Source organism: Perca flavescens, chromosome 11 (genome assembly GCF_004354835.1).
Source record: "Perca flavescens isolate YP-PL-M2 chromosome 11, PFLA_1.0, whole genome shotgun sequence".
Lineage (NCBI taxonomy): Eukaryota > Metazoa > Chordata > Actinopteri > Perciformes > Percidae > Perca > Perca flavescens.
The window spans coordinates 10883068-10905626 of record NC_041341.1 but is presented as its reverse complement, the minus strand read 5'-3'; the positions used below and the strand labels follow the sequence as shown (position 1 = coordinate 10905626).

Here is a 22559-nt window from a genome sequence, read left to right as displayed (position 1 = left end):
CAAACACACACGCACACTGAAAAACACACAAATAAAACTGGCAACTGAAACACTCAGATAAACATGCATAAAGCAACATCTTCACACGCATAAATTCACACTAAGCAAACACCAATATAGGATATTGACGGAAAAATAGAGTCCGCACACTTTAATGCTCCCATGAATATGTATTTAATTACCACCAAGTGACGTTTCAAGCGTCACGCTCTTCTTCAGACGCTCATACGTCACTTGGTGGTAAATTAATATGGTAGCAAAGTGTGCAAACTATTTTTTGGTCTTTTATATGTTCTTCTGTCCAGCAACTAGTAATTATCGTCTGGATGTGCATCCTTTTATAAACCTTTTTGCAATATAGGATTCTGGGCATCTCTATATTAGCACTGATTATTCAGAATTTGAATTTTTAATAACCAATTATGTATTGATATGAATACAGTTTACTGATCATAATTAAATGTGTGTGGGGAAGAATATACAAAGGCAAAGGCACACAGCCATTTCGTCCAGCTATTGCTCACCATAAAATGTGTTTATTAATATAAATTTATAAAACTGGGAATCTGGACTGTAGATCTCTGGATATTTTAGCCTTTATTCACAGCTACAAGACCACAGAGGACATGCTATCGCCTGGCAAGAGAGATAGGTGTAGTAGCAGCGCAGGCCAAGGAGACAGCATGGGGAGCAAGTGTTGAAAAATAAATAGCTGATTTTCTGGAGTATTGGTTGCGTTGACACCAGAAACAATACTAGAAAAAGGCCAGTGGTGTATTCTAGTGTGGTGAGTTGTGTTCACCAGTGCCAGTTAGTGGGTTCATACATGCAAATAACAAAAAGTTATGTTTACATTCACCAACATGCATTGTGTGTATTCTTTTTTTTTCTCTCAAGATTATTTTTTGGGCATTTTAGGCCTTTATTTGACAGAACAGAAGAAGACATGAAAGGGAAGAGAGAGAGAGAGAGAGAGAGAGAGAGAGAGAGAGAGAGAGAGAGAGAGAGAGAGAGAGGGGGAGAGAGGCGAGGTTGGAGTCGAACCCTGGACCACTGTGTCGAGGACTAAACCTCTATAGATGTGCGCCCGCTCTACCAACTGGAATATCTGGGCTCCATTGTGTGTATTCTTGAGGGTTAACAAAGTCCAGCATTGTTTCCATCCATTGCAGTTCTTCCCTGCCTTTGCTGGCACACTGCTGCGTACCGTGGAATATTGCTGCACCATTGGTAGGACAGTGTATTGTGTCAACCACGTGCATGTGCGTCCGCGTACATTAGATAAACAAATCAGGGACCCATTCATAGAAACAGTTCTATAGCACTACCTGAGGTCTAAAACTCGGTTTGTGTTTTATGATTTATACTGTCTATGCTTATGGCACGCTTTTGGTGTGCAAATACCAGTGTCATTTTCCACACTACATATACAATGGTCAACATTTACACTAAGGATGTTCCCAAATCAGATATGCACAAGTAAGTCAACTATTCCATTTTGCCGGGAAAACGTACAGACAGCCATGCTCCTGCCTTGCTCCGTGTTCAGCCGCAGCTAAAAAGTGCAGTGATTTGACTGACAAAATTAAGTTTGACTTGGGTACTTCAACTTATGATTCAAATCGTTGAAGTTTGGAGGACAGCCTTGGTCTACACTCACTTTAAACTAATTTATAAGATATTCAAGGTCAGTCACAGCCAATTTTATTTGATAATTTGTCTGTGTTTCTTGCAAATTCTCTGTGTCGTGTGACCTGTGTTATCATAGATGGCAGCTGCAGAGGCGGATGCCAAAAAAAACAGCCCCCAAAACACAAATCGCAGATGATGAGAGGCTGCACTGGACTGACCATTCTGTGGGAAAAATGATCACTGCCAATGGCAACGTTTTTCTCTCTTCAAACAGAAATTTCCCTTATGACTGGACCTTGACAAAGACCTCACAAACTGTTTGTGCTCCTGCTGTCTAATGCAAAATCTAACATTTGAACAATTACCTGGGTAAGGACTAGTAAAATATTACCAGTACTTCAAATACATTTTCTTCTATCTGGCATGTCAGTGGTGTGTGTTGTCTGCTTGTGGTTTCCGTGATCTTGTGCTTTGGTTCGCAAGCACTCTTCCCAAAGTGATATGCATCCTGCCGGCAGCATTATCACATAACCTTGTCCACAAGGGAAAAGGCAGGGCGTATGTGTGAGTGTGTATATGTGTCTGAGTGTGAGAAAGACAGTGTGTGCGCAATCATGCATGCATCCATGTGTGATTTAAAACTGTGTGAGCAAACTGTAAATGGGCACAGAAAGCAGTGGGAGAGAGGGGTGTGTCCGGCTTACCAAAGATATTTGTGGAATGTCCTTTTTTGGCGAGGGGCTTCAGCTCGTTATGACCCCAGCCATACTGTCTGTAGCTGTCCCATGCATGCTTCATCATCTGAAAAAAACAACAAAAATGACAACAAAGCAGCACATTAGAAGATGTGAAGTCTCCTGCAATGGCACAGCCACAAATCCTGCAGCTCACGTGATTGTAACTCCAGATAATGACATGGTAAAGATGGCTGGATAATGATGTTTCAACTTGCATCATAATTTTACTTAACGTAGATATAATTAGCAGGTTGTCAGAATGCGATTTCAGTTACAACAGCTGTTGCCCCTGGATTCAGTCAAGCTGTCACTAAAGCCAGTTAAGGCGCCTAAAGAAACATAGCCTACACACAGTTCTCAATCATGTTAATTAATATAATAACTACGTGACTGCAGATTCTTGCCAAATAACCCCAAATAATACTCATAATCATTACCCTTGCTGGTGCAAAAAAAAAAAAGACCTTTCGTTCAACATTACATTTAGCTTTTATCCAAAGCGACTTCCAATAAGTGCATTCAACCCTGAAGGTACAAATTCAGAAACAGCAAGAATCAAGTACAAGTATATTTGCTTCAAATAAGCCAAACTACAAAGAGCCACATGTACTGTAAGAATACAGTACACATATACAGTGTACTGTGTATAGATACATATTTTTGTAGCCATCATCTTCTTAGCTAAGGTGCAGTCGGAAGAGATTTTAGCCTGTGGCGGAAGCGTTAGTAGCCAGGACAGCAAACAGCCGGGATTTCATTGAGTGATTAAAAAAAAAAAGCCATTTATTTAGATTTGGACTTTGTTTTCTATCAACTTTAGAGTGACTGGCACATCAGGGATGAGCTATTAAAGGTCCCATGACATGGTGCTTTTTGGATGCTTTTATATAGACCTTAGTGGTCCCCTAATACTGTATCTGAAGTCTCTTTCCCGAAATTCAGCCTTGGTGCAGAATTTCAGCTACTAGAGCCAGTCCCACAATGAGCTTTCCTTAGTATGTGCCATTTCAGTGTCTGTAGCTATTGAGGAGGAGAGAGGGGGGGCAAGGTAGAGGGTGGGGGTGTGGCCTTGACCAACTGCCACTTTGCTCGTTTGAAAGCCATGATGTCTCTCTCTCTCATGGCCGGGCCAAATTCTCTGGGCGGACAAAGCAGAGAAAGGGGAGGTAACCTTGCTCCTTATGACCTCATAAGGAGAAGATTCCAGATCGGCCCATCTGAGCTTTCATTTTCTCAAAGGCAGAGCAGGATACCCAGGGCTCGGTTTACACCTATCGCCATTTCTAGCCACTGGGGGACCACAGGCAGGCTGGGGGAACTCATATTAATGTTAAAAAACCTCATAAAGTGAAATTTTCATGTCATGGGACCTTTAATTAATCAATTATTCAATAAACTGCTACATGTCTTGCATATTCATGATCATGTAAAATGAGACTACTCTTGCCTCAAACCAACTGGTGAACTGAACCTAACCCCCCGTCCCCCATCACACATAGCAGGGCATGACCCCAAATACTTTAATGTGGAAAATTATGCTGCCAAACCAAAATTCGCCGCGTTGCCCACAGCTTGATGTAAAGATAAAGTCTGCCCTATAAACTCGACACGTACACAATTGTAGGTATGACAGTAAACCCATTTAGCACAAAATGAGTACATCTTTAAAAGCTCTCTTTGTGTTTTGTTTTAGTGCATTACTTTCTCCGTATCTGTAGGCATTTGTCTACCGGATAGAACAAAAAGATATTTCATACGAGGCTTAAAGAGATCGGCTTGGGGAGGAGGATGAGGATAAAAAAAGAGCACGAGATTGTGAGATGAGCCATGACATGGAGGCTGACGCTGAGAGGAGGCGCTCCAGGGCAAACAGAGAAGATGACACAGCCAGGGAAGGAAAGAGTGCCAGCTTTTACTGAAGCACTGCTGCTTTCTTTCAATTTCAAACCTTTCTTCCACCTCCACAGACCTTACTCAAGTGGCATCGACAACCTCCGAAAAGTACATTTCCTGTTTACTGTATGTGGTCGTGTCAGTCACTGTCTGGTTCCATGGACATCTGTTGATTTCTTTCTCTATATTGTCGGTCAACCCGGCAGCTTTCCTATCCGTCCATCTGCCCGCCCCCTCCCGCTCTACATGCCTGTCAGCTTGTCACATCATTTCTAAGATGACCTTGATGATGATGACTAAGTTGGCACGGATACCCTGCATATTGTTTATTTTGTTTTATTTAAGCTTCACTGTTATCACATACTTTAAGTCTTTCCATTTTTTTTTTTTTTTAACCAAGGGTCTGATATTGTGGGGTTGTCACTAACTTTGAACATCTCAAAAGGGAACAATAATAATGATGGATGAGTAAAGGGCAAAAAAAAAAAACTACTTACAAAAGTACAAATATATGAACAGTTTTGCCATTACTCAAAAGAATTCACAACTGAACTGAATGTGTACTAGTTAGAACAGTATTTAGAAGCTGATTGGACTCTTTATTTATTTAGATCGAGGGAACCTGTAGCAGAGCATCTCTGTAGCAGCAAAGCTTTGCATGTTTGTGCATCCGTTCCTGTGTAACCTTTTTTTAATTCTGCAGTATGGTGAGAGATCCCTAAGAGCTCAGTATAAGCTAAATGATGTGTGTGCTGTACCAGGCAGGATAATAGAAACCAAACAAGCTATCAGAAACCCACAAACACAGCTAGTGCACTGTAACGCATACCAGGAAGTTGGCCCATCAGTCACCTTGTATTTCTCTCCTACCAGCATGTCTGCCTGCCTAACTGCTTGCCTCTTTATGCCACCATGTGAGGATGAGTATCCAAATCCTCCATCTCTCTCTCTATTTCTCTCTCTCATTGGAGCAGGCAGGCAGCCAAGCTAATAAAGACAAGGGCCAGGAGCTTCATTGTGTTCTTGGCCTCGTGGCTTTCCATGACGCACTCCATGCACACACAAAAGGATTATAAATCAAATTAATACACACTGTGACATGGACACTTATGTGTTGGCTGGCTCCCTGTGATCTGTGTTGATTGGTTCCTAAATCAAATTTTTATTGGCCCATATGCCAAGGACGAGCGCAACAGTGCAGGGTGCTCGACAATGTTGACAAACCGCTTATTTAAAAAAAGGACCTTGGAATACTAATTGGACATTAAACTAAAACATTTTGTGATCGATTCTGACAGCTTCCTCTTGCCATCACAGCATCTTGGGAGCCACTGGGAAAGGACGGGCAAAATTGGTTTGGATTGGCCGAAGTGGCTGGTTTCATTCCACAATTAGAACCGAATCTCATCGGCAATGACTGCAAAATTGGCTGCAGGGGCGGCACAGAAAAAAGGTAGGAGCTAAACCCAACATTTTTGTGAACTCTTGACAAGGAAAGTTAAACCTGCATCAATCAACATTTATAATATTTACACGGAATCACTGGCTCTGTGTAATATCAAAAGGTCACCAGTAGTGCCAAAATCATAGACACACAGCTCTGTTTTGCTTTTAAGTTTTACAGCCTGCTGTGTAGTTAAATTAGTCTGGCACCAGACCACCAGATTAAATCACCAGACCAAGCACAATCTTTTAAGATTGAACATTAGTCTGGGGAGTCTGCTCCATATTTTCTACTGCACAAGAGGCGTGATCAACGAGCATAGTTCAAATGACTCTCCGGGTGATCCGGGTGACGTAGCAGCGACAGCGGCATCAACGGGTTGCTGCGCTTCGGCGGCCGCTTTGTTGAATGTAAACAAGAAGCTGCTTGGTTGCTTCTCCATCGTAATCGTGTTAAACCCCGCCAATAGCGCGCCAGGTGGATAAGCCAGTTTGTGATTGGTTCCCGCAAAATTGTAAAGGAGGCAGGATAGATAAACGTACAGGTTTCCAGCCTGAGCTGCAGGGCAAAATCAAATTGCCGGCAGATCGGGCTGGGGTTACCCAGTCTATAGTTAAAGGTCCCATGACATGGTGCTCTTTGGATGCTTTTATATAGACCTTAGTGGTGCCCTAATACTGTATCTGAAATTCAGCCTTGGTGCAAAATTACAGCCACTAGAGCCAGTCCCACAATGAGCTAGTATGTGCCATTTTTGTGTCTGTAGCTATTGAAGAGGAGAGAGAGGGGGGGCAAGGTGGAGGGTGTGGCCTTGACCAACTGCCACTTTGCTCATTTGAAAGCCATGATGTCTCTCTCTCTCTCATGGGTGGGCCAAATTCTCTGGACGGGCAAAGCAGAGAAAGGGGAGGTAACCTTGCTCCTTATGACCTCATAAGGAGAAGATTCCAGATCGGCCCATCTGAGCTTTCATTTTCTCAAAGGCAGAGCAGGATACCCAGGGCTCGGTTTACACCTATCGCCATTTCTAGCCACTGGGGGACCATAGGCAGGCTGGGGGAACGCATATTAATGTTAAAAAACCTCATAAAGTGAAATTTTCATGCCATGGGACCTTTAAATCTGAGCGGTTATGAAATTCTGTCAAATGATGCATCTTCTTGTCCAGCACTTTGAGATACAAGCCATGAATAAATTAAAGTGCTATTAAAGTGTGTAACTGAACCAGTGCAGGAAGGGTATTTGCAGTTAATAAACCATGCTCCACCCACGTCATGTCAAAGGTCCTGCATCTCTTACTGTACGTTCACTTTGTGCCCCAGTGGTTAGGGTTAGGTTCAGGTTCTCCGTCACACTCAGCTGTTAGTCTCCCAGTGAGTCCTGGTGGTGGTTCGTTCTCTTGTCAGTTAGTACCCACTGCTAATTACTACATCTGGGACTGTGGAGCGTGACGACAACTAGCAGCTTGTGGTGTAGGATGAAGAGAGCCTGTTCAACCCTGACAACTCTCCAAAGTGACACAGACAGACAAACACAGTCTGTTCCTTTGCATGATTCATTATCTTTTCTGTGACAGCTGCTTGGTAAAGCTGGGAGTCACTGGAATCCTTTCCACAAATATATACTTTATTATACATACTTTTGAAAATAGATGTATCTACTATTCACATCCTTTTTATACCTTTATATTAATTAGGCAGGAGAGTGAAATACCCTTTTTTACTTCCAAATCAGGAAGACAATGTGCAACATGGGCCCCTGTATATTGGTAATATGCAGAAAACCTAGTAAGTTCTTTCTTTAATTAAGTTTACAATAAGATTTTTGCCAATAATGACATTTATCTGAGATAAGAGTTTTTTTCAAGAGATTTCATCCAAATACCACCATATGTGTAGTTTCCTTTTTTTACTGTATTTACTGCAACAGTCTAACGTGGTGAAGCCTGGCTACAAGTCACGCGGCTTTATTAGTACCCGTCCTGATTTACTAAACCTGCCACTTTTTTTTCGAAGTGTCTGCAATCCCTGAGGCACAAATAAAATAAAATTTACTTAAGTAAAACAAGGTCAAATGTCTTTGTTGTTGCATTTAGGCATGGGCCGGTATAAGATTCTGACGGTATGATAACCTTCAGCAAAAATATCACGGGGTCACGGTATTGCAATTAAAGCTTTAAAATGTATTATGTTTGAAATGTCTGGGTAAAAGACAACTTTTTCCATTGAACACAATGTATATATATATATATTTTTTTTTATTTATGTTTTTCAAACACACTGCACACAGGGAGGGAGAGGGATTTCTAAACTGCACTTTCTGTCCTTGACCACTCAAAAAAAAAAATAGCTCATACCTTAGGAACGGTATGACAGAACATTTTAGTGGTTTTGAAACCCTGACTATTTCAAACGTGGTATACCTTGCATTTCATACAAAGGTTTTAGACATGCAGAGAAAGTATTGTATTTGTGACATTTAAAAGGCTTAAAATTAAAAACTCAAAAGTTTGCCAAGTATGTACTAGGTTGAAGTGGCTTTGCCTAAAATCTACATAACTGTATATTTTGAAGGAAAATAAAATTCATACATTTATTAAAAGCAGAGGCACACGTTCAAAACATTAATCATAATCATGGACATATTTTGTTTTAGGGTGTTAACAGAGGTTGCTAAGGTTGCCACCTTTGGCTAAATGATGTGCATCATAATTAGCATCCATTTTATAAAGATTAAAATGGTATAGCCAAATACTGGGGTATTGCTGTCGGTTTGCCATTCATAGTCATATTGTATACCTGATACAAAAAAACATTGTGTCTATCTATCTATCTATCTAGATAGATAGATATCCACACCTGCTTGATAACTGTAGGACAATCAGTCCTAGTTTCTGTCTATTCAAAGTGATCAGAGCCTCATTACCTTACAGTTTACAGCATAAGGAATTTGTTGGATTGACTCAAAAAGAGACCCATCGATGTCTGTATGGTTTATACTAAGGCCAGGTCATCTTTGGCACCTGGAGGTGACCCCAGAGTCGTACTTTGTATCATCAATCAGTTCACTTATCTCAATCGGTCCTGTCCCCAGTTCAAACAGATAAATACATATACTCACGATCACATGTGGTATCTGTGTCTGAGGACAATTTGATAAATCATGCCTGGTGTCTTATTCTGTGCCCCAGAGAATTGGGAAGACTCGGTATATGTCCATTATCTCCTTTTACGGCAATCTGTTTATTTCCATGTGACCCAGCCTCTATATCGCCACCGTAAATGTATTAATCATACCACATTATACGCCCAAGTTCGCTTTACAACAAACTGTCAGCCCATGAGTGGCCATGTGTTATTAATGTCAGAGTCTGAGGGAGATGAAAAAACGCTCTTCCCCTACCTTTCCAAAATCGACTGACGAGCTTGAGAGTGAAAACTGAAGCCTCAAATGTGGTGCTGGGTTTTTATAAGAAAGGGAACAGTGTTTCTCATTTGATGAATGTATTTGGCTAGCCCACCCGAGACATGTTTATATTTCCATTTCATTGGTTGAAAAATGTCAAAATACTGTCCAAAGTGCAGACTGATTTAAAAGTCTGCCCGAAAGGTGCAATAGTGTGCCAGCGTGAGAGGTTGTATATTACTGCTGCTTGATTCTTAATGTGGCTCCAGGGTTAACCAACAAATAAACACTTAAGGCAGGCTTCATTAAGAATGCTCGGCAATTGCTACAACATATTCTAATATGCACAAGAATTTGTAATTGAAATTGTGCATTAATGTAACCTAAATTAAATAGTGCTTTCTTTCATATCTTTCCATGCACAGCACAGAGCACTGAGATCATGCACCCCATGTGCCGAGGCTCAGTCCTTAATGATGTGGATGCAGGTTCAGTTCCACCCGCGACCCTTTGCTTCATGTCGTCCCCCCTCTATCGCCCCCCCCCCCGTTACTGTCTACAGCTGTACTATCAATAAAAGGCAAAAAAAATAAAAGGCCAGAAAAAGATCTTAATTAAAAAAAATTACAAAACATCAGCTGACTTTTTCAGAAGAGGCAGGTTGTCCTCCCTCTTGATATCCAACATGATTGCAGTCTATTAGAGTAGGAACTGTGACCTTCACAATGGCAACCAATTGCCTGCTGGCTGCCTGCTGCCTGCTGTAGAAAAGAAACATAATCTGCCCCCAGCCATTCTCTTTCCCAAATGACCAACAGCAGTGATTCATGCACCCTTATGTGCGCCACACAAACACAAAAAATGTACGGACACACTCAACCACAGGGCAGTGAAATATTCATAAATCCCCTTTCGAGCCGACAGCTGAGAGCAAGGCCATTACTTTTGCCATTGTTTGAAAAAGAAGTTTTAAAAATCAGCTTAGCTCCCACAGAAGAGGCACACAGTGGCAAGCTTTTGGAGGTTTGGGGAGCTGGAGAGCTGAGCTGGAGTTATGTGCCGCTCTGAGTGACCTCCAGAGTCAGTTTGACTGATTCATAACCCCCTTCTGCCCGCCCTCGTCTTTCTCATCTCCTTCCAACTCCCCCCATGGAGGCTCCCTATCCGGCTTGATGGACGGCCTTTTCAGAAGATGCACAAGGGTGGCGAGAATTTGACATCTGAATTGCTTCTTGCAGTAAATACATTAATGGCACTTAGGCAGAGGCTGGCAATAAATTCCCAGTGAAATCCAAACAGTAAAAAAAGAGTCTAGATAGGCTTTTTACACAGCTCCCGAGCCAAGAGTTCAAACAGATAATGGCTTACGATACGGTTACAGCAGTGAAATGTATGGAACCTACAAACAAATCTAACAATTCACTACATCCATCATGATGTCACTTCCATCAGTTTTGGGATCAAAAATATGTTTAAAATGTTTTTTTGTTTTTTTTTAGGAGACAATGACCATGTCTAAAAGGCCACATTTTACAAGTGATGAGCTAGGTAACCAAAAACATATGTCAACCAGTAGAGATTTTGCTTAACGGATTATAAGTAGCTATCATTTTATAACAGTACCTTTGGTTTAGAGGATCAAGTTCAAATCAGCGAGCAGGACCACTTTATGGTTATAGTGGACTGAGTGAGTTTTTGGTCAATTATCCTTTATTTGCTTCCATTTAATTAGCAAAAACACATATTCCCATCTGTGCATATTCCAAAAAAGGTGAAAAGTAGCACGTCATAATTAAATCCAGTAGGACAAAATAGGAGTATTTCACTTGTTTATTTGGCTCACATCACAATAGAAATACGCTTAGGCGTTTTGGCACAAAGCATTGAGAGCCAGATGAAGGCTCTGTGCTGTGTTGAGATGTGTTTTTCACCTTTTTTTTGGAACATGCTTGGATTTTGGGTTTAGCACTTTTGGGCTGGGATTCTTTCAGTCAGGCTTTTTTTTTACTTGTTCAAAAAAAAGAAAAAAAAGTGACTTTGTTTAGGTCAAGACAGCACATGGCAAGGCAATTGTTGAGTCATTTAAATGCAGTGCACACAAAGTGTTATAAAACCGAACTCCTGAATAAACATTCAAAATTCATGTAATTACCTGCACTAAAGTTAGAAGATTATTAATGCTGAAATAATGTCTTGCTTTTTGAGTTCACTCCTTTACATAACTGCTTCATGCAGATGCAAACATCAACTGTCTCAGTAACAGGTTACGGGCAATGACAAATTATACCTTATTTTCACATGTTAAATTTAGTTTTTAATCCTATGTTCACCCCTAGTTACAATAATTGCAAGCTCCCACCACATTAAATATTAAAGCAGCCCACACATGCAACATTTCTGTTTGGTCCCTGAGGACCTGCAGAAACCCATTCCCACATTGCAGCCCTCCACCTTGCTCTTTGGCAGCCAATTCTGAAATGTCAGAGATCAGAGTTACTGAAACCATAAAAAGCCATGCCTGCTCGCTCCTGAGAGGAGGGAAAAAATGTAACTTGATCTATGATGCCCTTGCATGCAGGTTGCTTCTTCTTTATCACTTGCAGTGCTGCACAGTTAACATGACAAAAGCTGTCAGGCAGACCATACTATTAATTTATGACATACAGACAAAGACACACACATTACACACCTAACAGTATCCGCGAGTGGAAAATCCTCCTTAGGAGGGAGCATTTCTGCTCTGCGAGCGCAAAGAACAGCATTCAGCCTGTAGAGCTCAAAACAAAGGAAAAGTAAAAAAAGACAAGATTGACTACACCGACCACTTGCACTTCCATGCAGCAGTTGCTAGTGCTGAACTTAAAGGTCCAATGTGTGGGAATTTCTCCCATCTAGCGTTGCAATCATTTATCGCAATCAACTCTCTCGCACCACGCAGTTCAAAGTACGTATTACAGCTACGCTAGCCTTCACACTTTTTTCTGACGACGCCGGTCTCTTGCTCTTTTCAATATCCTTTTTCTGGGCAAAGAAGAAGACTCCTGTTCCTGAAATTTGGATTTTGAATACGTGCGTTTCCTTCTTCAAACTTCCCGGGGCTGGGAAGCTACGATACCCATTAGCATTAGCATTAGTAGCACCTGGGACTTTATCATGTGACAGCGAAAACGCAAAAGGCGGAGCAGTGTGTCCTGTATGTCCCTTACCGGCCAACGTATTTCAAGATGGCGCATGAATATGGAGCGTCTACCCCAGTTCATGCGAATGTCAAATTTTAAGCCAAAAGGAATACTTGGAATTGATGGTGGTGGTAAATATTCATGAAAAAGGACAAGTTTGTGAACGGGCAACACAGATTTTGATAAAAAAACAACTAAACACGTTACACACTAGACATTTAAAGGGTCATTTTGTATTTTTACAACCTGGACCAAAGTGGTTCAAAGGGGAATTGTGTTCACCAGAGCCACGGAGTCTGGTGGCTCTGGTGAACACAATTTTGCAGATGTTTTTTGTTTAAAAAAGGATCCTACTCGTTAACAGAAAGGTCGACCTCCTTAGAAATCCTTTCCATAACGGTGTCAGACACTTAGAATATTAATCTGAGCCTGTCAATGGAAAAACAAGCACTTTTGTGAACGTAAATACAAGCTGCACAATAGCCCTATTAACTTACATTCTAGCTTGTTTCGCTGACTGCCGACAGCAGCGGTCTTGCTTAATATCAGACCAATGTCAAAGATCGTTATTCCCATTAGTCACTTTGAAACAAAGACATAGGAAAATAGGGTCCAGGTTGAAAAAAACGCAACTTTTAACTAACCTGTGCATTGGGTCTAATTTTTTTCCGTAGCAATTGCAAATTACATGGATCATATATGCCACAGATTTCGACACAAATAGCCTACGTTTACTTTTTGGTTATGCACGACTTACTTGTTTTAAAGGCATTGTAGAGGTGACTGCTACTACTACATTATTCTGCCACGAAAAAAGGGGTCAGAAGTCTCTAAAGTCAACTTGACAAGCAATTGTTGAGCAGTTACAAGCACGTAGGGGAGGGTCGAGCCTGCACCTGTCACAGCCCAGCGCTCGTAGGACCGCAGAAATGCTCCCTTGTAAGGATGCTTTTGTGCTTGTGACACTGTTCTGTGTGCTCTCATGTGCACACGTCTGGTTTTTATCTGCGCAGGTTTTGAGACTAATTAAAACGCCCAAGGGATGACCCTGGTTTTGTTACTTCGGTTGTACTAGTGGATGAGAAAGAAAAAGTTGGTAATAGAGCGGTTATTCTGCGGCGGCAACCCAGAGGGACAGAGAGCCATTGTAAGGTGATCCTGTCCTCTGCCAGCTTCACTGTCACACTCTCTCCATCACCTGCACTCTAATTGGTGAGGCTCATTACACCTCTCCTGTACTTAAAACGATTGAGATGCTCTCTGCCTTACATCCAATAAAGGAATTTACCAGCAGTTCTCCAGTCACACACAATTAAACTTTTAGGTTTGGCCAATAGCTCTGTCCTACTACCAGATATTTCAAGGTATAAACTGTGGGTTATTGCTGCTGTCTGTGTACAGTGTGTGCATACAGAGAACTGCTGCCTTCTGCATTTTTCCACACATCAATGCATGGTTGAGATATTATTGCGATATCAATTTTGACTGCCACATATCGATTTTCTATTTTTTTACTATTTAAAAGGAGTAAAATCTTATTTCATTGTAGAGTTGTGCACAGCGTGATTTGCTCAGCCTGTCCTGATCATTCTGTGTGTGTTTACATTCACACCAGTCTGTGAATAGCCCTGCGGCCGCCTACTCTCTGTGCACTCTTTGATTTCTTAACCGCAGTAAAGTTCACCTGGAACTCCCACACTGCAAGTAAGTGTTTCTTTCGGTCGTTGTTTTTCACATAGAGCCTAACGTTAGCTACAATAGCTGAAATGAGCTAACATTAGCACTTGTTCCAGCAGACTTCCAGCAAGTCAAGTTAAAGGTCCCATGGCATGAAAATTTCACTTTATGAGGTTTTTAACATTAATATGTGTTCCCCCAGCCTGCCTATGGTCCCCCAGTGGCTAGAAATGGCGATAGGTGTAAACCGAGCCCCGGGTATCCTGCTCTGCCTTTGAGAAAATGAAAGCTCAGATGGGCCGATCTGGAATCTTCTCCTTATGAGGTCATAAGGAGCAAGGTTACCTCCCCTTTCTCTGTTTTGCCCACCCAGAGAATTTGGCCCACTTACAGTGGGGGAAATAAGTATTTGACCCCTTGCTGATTTTGCAGGTTTGCCCACTTACAAAGAATGCAAAAATCTACAATTGTAATCATATGTACATTCTAACAGTGAAAGACAGAATCCCAAAGAAAATTCCAGAAAATCACATCATATGAATTTATTAAAATTGATAACCATCTGATGAGGAAAAACAAGTATTTGACCCCCTGGACAAACGGCAAGTATTCTGGCTCCTACAAGCCAGTTAGTCTTTCTTTAAGACACAGCCCCAATCCGAACCAATTATCTACATCAAATACACCTGCCTCACCTCGTTACCTGTATAAAAGACACCTGTCAACACCCAAACAACCAGCATCACCACCATGGGCAAGACCAAAGAGCTTTCTACGGACATCAGGGACAAGATTGTTGATCTGCACAAGGCTGGGATGGGCTACAAGAGAATCGGAAAGCAACTTGGAGAGAAAAGATCAACTGTCGGTGCAGTTATCAGGAAATGGAAGAAGCACCACACCACCGCCAACCTCCCTCGGTCTGGGCCTCCACACAAGATCTTGCCTCGTGGGGTGTCCCTGATCATGCGAACGGTGAGGAATCATCCCAAAACCACTACTCTAGGGGGGAACTGATGAATCAACTGAAGGCAGCTGGGACCACAGTTACAAAAAAAACGCTTGGTAACACACACGCCGTCATGGATTGAAATCCTGCAGCGCACGCAAGGTCCCCCCTGCTCAAGAAGAAACATGTACAGGCCCGCATGAAGTTCGCCATTCACCACCTGGACGACTCCAAGAGGCCTGGAAGAAGGTGATGTGGTCAGATGAGACCAAAATAGAACTTTTTGGCCTCAACTCAACTCGTCGTGTTTGGAGGGCAAAGAACACCGAGTACAACCCAAAGAACACCATCCCCACCGTCAAGCATGGTGGTGGCAACATCATGCTTTGGGGTGCTTTTCAGCCAAGGGGACGGGACAACTCCATCGTATTGAGGGGAGGATGGACGGGGCCATGTATCGTGGAATTCTGGACCGACATCTCCTTCCCTCAGTGAGAGAGCTGAAGATGGGTCAAGGATGGGTGTTTCAGCACGACAACGACCCTAAGCACACCGCCAAAGCAACAAAAGAGTGGCTGAAGAAGAAGCACATCAAGGTTCTGGAGTGGCCTAGCCAGTCTCCAGACCTGAATCCGATTGAAAATCTTTGGAGGGAGCTTAAAATTCGAGTTGCCAGGCGACAACCTCGGAACCTGAATGATTTGGAGGCTGTCTGCAGGGAGGAGTGGGCCAACATCCCTGCCGAAATGTGCACAAACCTTGTCACCAACTATAAAAACCGTTTGACATCTGTGCTGGCCAATAATGGCTTTTCTACAAAATATTAACATGCTGTTTGTCCAGGGGGTCAAATACTTGTTTTTCCTCATCAGATGGTTATCAATTTTAATAAATTCATATGTGATTTTCTGGAATTTTTTTTGGGATTCTGTCTTTCACTGTTAGAATGTACATATGATTAAAATTGTAGATTTTTGCATTCTTTGTAAGTGGGCAAACCTGCAAAATCAGCAAGGGGTCAAATACTTATTTCCTCCACTGTATGAGAGAGAGACATCATGGCTTTCAAACGAGCAAAGTTAGCCTGACCAGCCAGACCCACATCAAGATGTAGGGTCTGGGAACTCACCATTGGCAGGGCTCAATCCAACAGGTGGGATAAATTGTTGTCTTTCAAATTCCCTCTGCACGCAATAGGAGAGCGCCACAACCAACCAGAGCAACGCTAGTTGATAGATTAAACTTTTGCCATATCCGGTCGGCAAAACTCCGAACACATCTTCCTTTTTTTAAGAATGATTTCAGTGGCGCTCTTTGTTCTTTTGTCAAAGAAAGAAAGAAAAAAGTCTTCTAGAGTTGCGGCCAAAGCCGATTCCAAAGAGCGCTGTTCGCCAGCAGCAGCAGCCATCTTCTTTGTTTTCAAGTAGCAGGGAATTCACGCGGAACCGTCACAACTCTGCCGTCCTTATGTTAAGCCCGCCCACCGACTCTATACACGATGTGATTGGCCTGACTAGAATTCGTTTTTTTCCAGCTCGCAAGCCAACGTAGAGTTGCTAGACCCCCCTGGCTGCAAATTACATTTGCTGCCGCTAGGGTGCGTCTAGATTTCTAGGCTAGATCAAAGTGGCAGTTGGTCAAGGCCACACCCCCACCTTCCACCTTCCACCTCAATAGCTACAGACACAGAAATGGCACATACTAAGGAAAGCTCATTGTGGGACTGGCTCTAGTAGCTATAATTCTGCACCAAGGCTGAATTTCGGGAGACTTCAGATAGAGTATTAGGGGACCACTAAGGTCTATATAAAAGCATCCAAAGAGCACCATGTCATGGGACCTTTAAGCTAACTTTGACCAGCCTGGTTCTACAGTATGTGAAAAAAAACAGAAACAGACTTAACTTAACATACTTGTTGTTTGGGAGTTACAGGAGAACTCATGGAGGATGTTACAGTATGTTAACTGTGTAGTGATGCCAGGCTTCGGAGCAGCGGGTCCAAATTATATTACATAAATAAATCATGCTCTTCTCTCCTCATTGAAAAAACCCATCAGAATGCAAACCAAGATGGTAACACCCACTATTAACACCTTGTAGTTACACCGTTTAAATAGCCTATGTTAGCTTCTTTTGTTGGGTTACGTTTTTATGGGGGTTTGTTAACAAGTGAAACAACCATAGAAACAAACTTTAAACTATCTGAATTTATTGTTTTAGTGTAAATATTGGATTTCATTTAGAGAATGCCATCGATGGTGGATTTGTTGCCAGTTTGTTGAAGTTTTGCTGTAGTTCTTTCCCGATACCTCTGACGTGGACGATGAAGATTTTCCCCCTGTGCAGCATTGCTGCAATCTTACCCACAATGTGAAAAATGCCAAGCACACTAAACAGTTTAATTGTATTATAATTGCTAGTCCACTTTCTTAAAAGTGGACTAGGTTAATACCTGTATTTAGGAATACATTTATCAGCAGGGAGCCCAGTTGACATATAGTACCATACATTATGTATAGAAATACCTAATGGCTTCTGCAGAAGGGATTCGCTGTCAAATGTCACCTTCCTTCCACATGCTTCGAAAGGCTGGCATACAAGAGACCATCAGGCATGACATGACTAAACATGATTGCCTTACAAAAAAATACTTTGTAGCCCAGCCATAATCCATGTTCAAAAGGAAGTAAAAATAAATAAACAACAACAACAACAACACAAAGCTAAGGAATCGATTGTCAAACTGCCCTTTTATATTCTCTAGATAGCTTCTTTTTTATTTTTATTAATTTTTTTATTTACACCTGCCCATTCTGTTAGACTCAACTATATAGGCTACTGTGTTGTCTGTGGATGAGAAGTGCTCATTGTTCAGCACAAATCAACAGAGCAATCCTTATAACAACAGATGATTTTATGAGCCCTGTAAGAGTGGCTAGATGAGGGATATTTCTTCGATGAGTCTGCCAAATGACACTGAGCTAAAAAGGGAGACAGAAGGGAGGAGACTGCTGCAGAGAGCAAGAGAAGGAGGGGATGGTCGGAATGAGATATTTAGGAGAAAAAAGAAAATTGAAAAAAAGAGCAAGCAAGAGGGAGAGAAAGGGTTAAATACAAAATACGAGAAAAAGCAAGAGAGGGGGAAGAATTAGAAAGAGACCGAGTGCAGGGGAATGATGAAAGTTGAGCTGTGCCCTAGTCCAGAGGTGATTGTGCTACAAACACAAACACACACACACAGTATAGACCTGGTTTGCAATCAACATAAAAGGCCATCGGCCAAGCACTGTCAAGGCTTCGAGGAGAGCGAGTGAGCGAGGATGAGGGAGGATTCTATAGAGAAAAAGAGAGAGTTAAGTACAAGAGCTGGAGGAGGGGATACTCATTGCCTATCTCTGCAGATATTCCACGTATTCATTGGAAACTTTTGCGGTCTCTTTATGAGCAGCATCATTCAGATCGCACTTAAACACTTAAAGAGGACTTCAAAGAGCCATCGATTTATCTGGGCTTTACAGCCACAGTCCATAGCTCTCTGTAGGGAGACAATTCTGCTCTCTCTCCAATGCCAGCCCACGAATCAGTAATCGTTTGCTTATCACTCAACAGTTACAGCTGACTGATTGGCGAGCCAACTCAGCCTTGGGACATTGTACCGCCTCCCGACGAGCAAAAGTAGGCCACGCGATTCCTCTCTTCAAGTCTGTGGTGATTCTGCACTGCAAATGCCAATTAGCTGTCAGTCGAAGGAAGTCTGCGTTATTTCCCTGCAAAGCGTCATTAAGGATGTTTGGGTTTCTGAAGAGGGCTTACGCTGCACTTACATATGTACAGCATGTGATTGATATACTCTGCCTTGGACAGCAGTGTTCTGACATAGCCGCCGTATCTCACACACACACACACACACACACACACACACACACACACACACACACACACACACACACACACACACACACACACACACACACACACACACACACACACACACACACACACACACACACACACACACACACACACACACACTTCTTTGCACAAAATGAAAAGCTGGTTCTCAACTACTACAATATATGAAACCACAGTTTGGGCCTATAATGTCAGCCCATGCATTTAAAAAAAGATGATCAACCAATCACTGACATCCTATACAAAAAAATTCTAAATTGTTTCTTCAAAACACAAGAAGACACAGACGCATCAATCTAACATCGAGTTTAAGAGGTTATGCTAAAGCAGGAACAAAGCATACTCGATTCCAATAGGAGGCAAAATGCTCGTTGGTTGGTGTTCATCTGTAAATGACTTCTTGGTAAATTACCCTATTACATTTCCATCTGGTTAACTCCATATGTAAATCTATTTTTCACTTGGTCCAATGAATGGCTTTTACTTGGGGTCCCTGATAGTCAGACTGAGCTTGGCAAGACTGCTTTCTCGTTTGCCTCTCCAAATTCCTGGAATGCGGTACAAAGCACCTTAAAATTGGTCTCTCCCCCATCTATCAGTCAGTTTAAGGCTTTGATAAATGACTTCTATGTATCATCTTGTGTCTGTTTAGCCCGATTGTTTAAACTTTTTATCTGTTGTAATGTAAAGGTTATTATTATAATGCAATTTGCTGAAATGCATGCTGTGCACTCGGCCCCATTGAAAATGAGGGTCTCCCTCAATGGGCCTTGAGTTTTAAATAAAGGTTTGAAATGAAATGAAAGAGGAAAAGTTTAATAAAGATTTCTGCATTGAAAAGTAATGAAAACCCAGGGGGGGGAAGCATTACCTTCTAGCATTAGAATTAGATTAAACATTATTTTGATTTCTGGATTATTGACTCGACAAATTGTCTAAACCAACTAGGGGTTTTCCAACATTATTGATGAACAAACCTTATGGAAAGTGAACTGTGCCTTTGTATTACGGGCCATTACCTGCAACAGCCAGCTTATTTCAACAGCTCTGGGCCAGCAATACCTCACAATGTGACAGGTGAATAGTATTGGAGCAGTTAATAGTCAAATCCATTCCAGTCCTTTTCTTTTATTGTCCTAAAGCTCTTTCCATCTCCAGACAAAGGTTTAATGGCCACTAATGTTCGGCGCGCGTAATGAGAAGAATAGCAAAATTGCACAGAGCTGTGAGCTGATGGAAGTGGTGAAAAAGGATTTTGTGTTATGTACAGTCTATGAAATATGTATTTGGAAGGCATAAAATTGAGTTTCATTTCTATTTCTGGAGGAACAAAGGGCGTGAGTGGCATGACTGGTCCACAGACCAGCAAAAGTATCCTGCTGGTTCCAACTGATTTTGCTGATTTCTCTCCACAGTTAACATTACATTCAGTGCAGACAAAGACTACAAAGATGCTGATATAGAGACACAAAGGTTTCATGAAATAATGTTATTAAGACTCATAACTTCTCATACCATAACTCACTTATCGTGATCAAAAAAAAAAAAAAAAAAAAAAAAAAGAGATAATTTTAGCAGTAATTGTTTGGGAATGCCGTGATTTGCCAATACAGAGCTGCATCACATCAGGTTCCAGAGAATAAGAAAATAAGATAACTACTAATCAACTTTAGTCTGTTTTAATTCATGTAAGCCTGTGTCTTTCTACATCCACTCAGGGTTAACATATTATGTTATACAAAGAAATTTGTTTTGCTTTAACTTCAATATGTTTTTTAAGACTATGAACCAACAGAAAGCAAATAAGCAATGCAACAACTGCTTAAGAATAATAAGTGTGGGCCCAATATAGGTTTTCTAATTAATATGAAGTACTTAACAAGTACTTGGAGTTGGCTGACTTTCAATTATAAAAAAAAAGTACAATTTGTTTCATCATTTTGTTAAAAGGTGTTGTTAGCAGCAGCACCACACAGCTACAAACACCCTCACAACTACACGTCAATGGATTATTTAACCCCACTCCAATCATTATAACTAGAGGCAAAGATTGCAGTTATTGAGCATTCACAGTAATTAACTTTGCACGGGGCCAAATTTGTAATCAAACCCGAAATAAATCTATACCGATAGATTTACTGACAACTAAAATATACATATTGATAGTATGAAATACATTTAGCTGCTGCCCCCGTCCACAGCAGTACATAGCTAAGCTTCCATGACTGTCCTGCCTGCTTCTACAAACTGGAGGCGAGCCATCTACTGTAGGTAATACACTGACCGGGGATAAGTACCTCATAGAAAGCCACTACTTCAAAAAAATCCCTATCTATCCCTTGAAAGTGCAGTTTCAGTACAGTTTTTGATTGCTCTTGCTGCACTCCTACTAATACGAGTCCCTCATAGTGTGTAGTCGACCCCATCAGTAAGAAGCAGTGAAATAACCTGCGTCAATCCCATGACGGGTTCCCATGTACGTTATTCAAAATGGCACCAGAGAAGTTAATGGCAGTAAAAAAAAATGGAATCCAACCTACTAATCAACGGTCAACTTACCTCTCTTATCTTGTCGCGTTTCTCTTTGGCGTCAGGCTCCGGTGGCTCACCATCACTGACGCCCACCACTTTGGGCATGGGGACGGGCGGCAAAGGTTTAGGCCCCGCGTCCTTCTTTTTCAGGTCCTCCATTACTTTGTTCTTCTCCGTCTGAATCTCAGCCTGCAGCTCCTCACGTGACTTTCTCAGCTTCTCCTTCGCCTCCTGCAGTGCTCGCTCATGGTCCGCCCGAATCTTGTCCCGCAGGCTCTCCTCCTCCTCCCTGTAGGAGGTAGGCAAAATGCAGGTGGTAAGTTTCTTTTGTTATGTTTATTTTTTTTTTTTTGATTTTTCGTTTAGATCCCCAATAGCTTCCACAAAGTAGTTGCTAGTCTTCCCGGGGTGGAAAAGTTCTTTTAACCAAAAATCGTAACCGTTTGGGGAAGAACGGTGTGCAGAGGGCTTTCTGAGAACACACCCTGAACCTCTGGGAAATAGAGGTGTAATAGACTGTGTTAGAGATTAATACAGGAAATGTTACGCATGTTTGCTGTGTGACATACACCTCTGCACATTTCTTACCCTGAAGGTCTAAAGAATATCCAATTATTATGATGTTTGTGGAGGTAGTCACCAAAAAAGCATGTTCAGAAACCTCTGCATGTGGCCGGGTTGGCTCGGTTGGTAGAGCAGGCGCACATTTACATAGAGGTTTGTGCCTCGGTCCAGGGTTCAAGTCCGACTTGTGACGATTTCCTGCATGTCTTCCCCCTTTCTCACCTAGCTGTCCTGTCCATTAAAGGCAAAAAAAGCCCCAAAAAACAATCTTGGGAAAAAGAAGGAAAAGAAAAAACTCTGCAATAAACAGCTGCAGGAAACCAGACTAAAATTCACCCACCTCTAATTCAGATTATTATGGAAAATATAATAGGAAACCCACCCCCCACCCACCCACCCACTACTCTGCAATTACATCTGCTCCAGGAAATAGGACCGGTGTAGAGGAACACAATGAGAAGGCAAGCAGGGCCGGAATAAGAAACATCATCTTTGGTTTCACATGTTAGTAACAAGCCTCAGGGTGTTGACACAACTCTAAGTGGGTCAGTGTTGAAAAACAAACGGTGGGATGCTGAAGCAAAGGTTACAAGAGGGTGATGACACTGTACGGTTCTTCTGCTGTTACTGGAGG

General features: G+C 41.9%; 1 protein-coding gene across 1 annotated transcript in view; it reads right to left on the bottom strand.

Moving 5' to 3' along the window:
• man1a2 (mannosidase, alpha, class 1A, member 2) overlaps positions 1–22559 on the bottom strand; it is a 136842-nt gene that overhangs the window by 87876 nt on the left and 26407 nt on the right. Inside the window, exons 2-3 of the mRNA XM_028591185.1 lie at positions 21389–21650; positions 2337–2433 (exon numbers count right to left, since the gene is read on the bottom strand). Coding sequence (XP_028446986.1) covers positions 2337–2433; positions 21389–21650 — 359 coding nt within the window. The remainder of the gene's footprint in view (positions 1–2336; positions 2434–21388; positions 21651–22559) is intronic.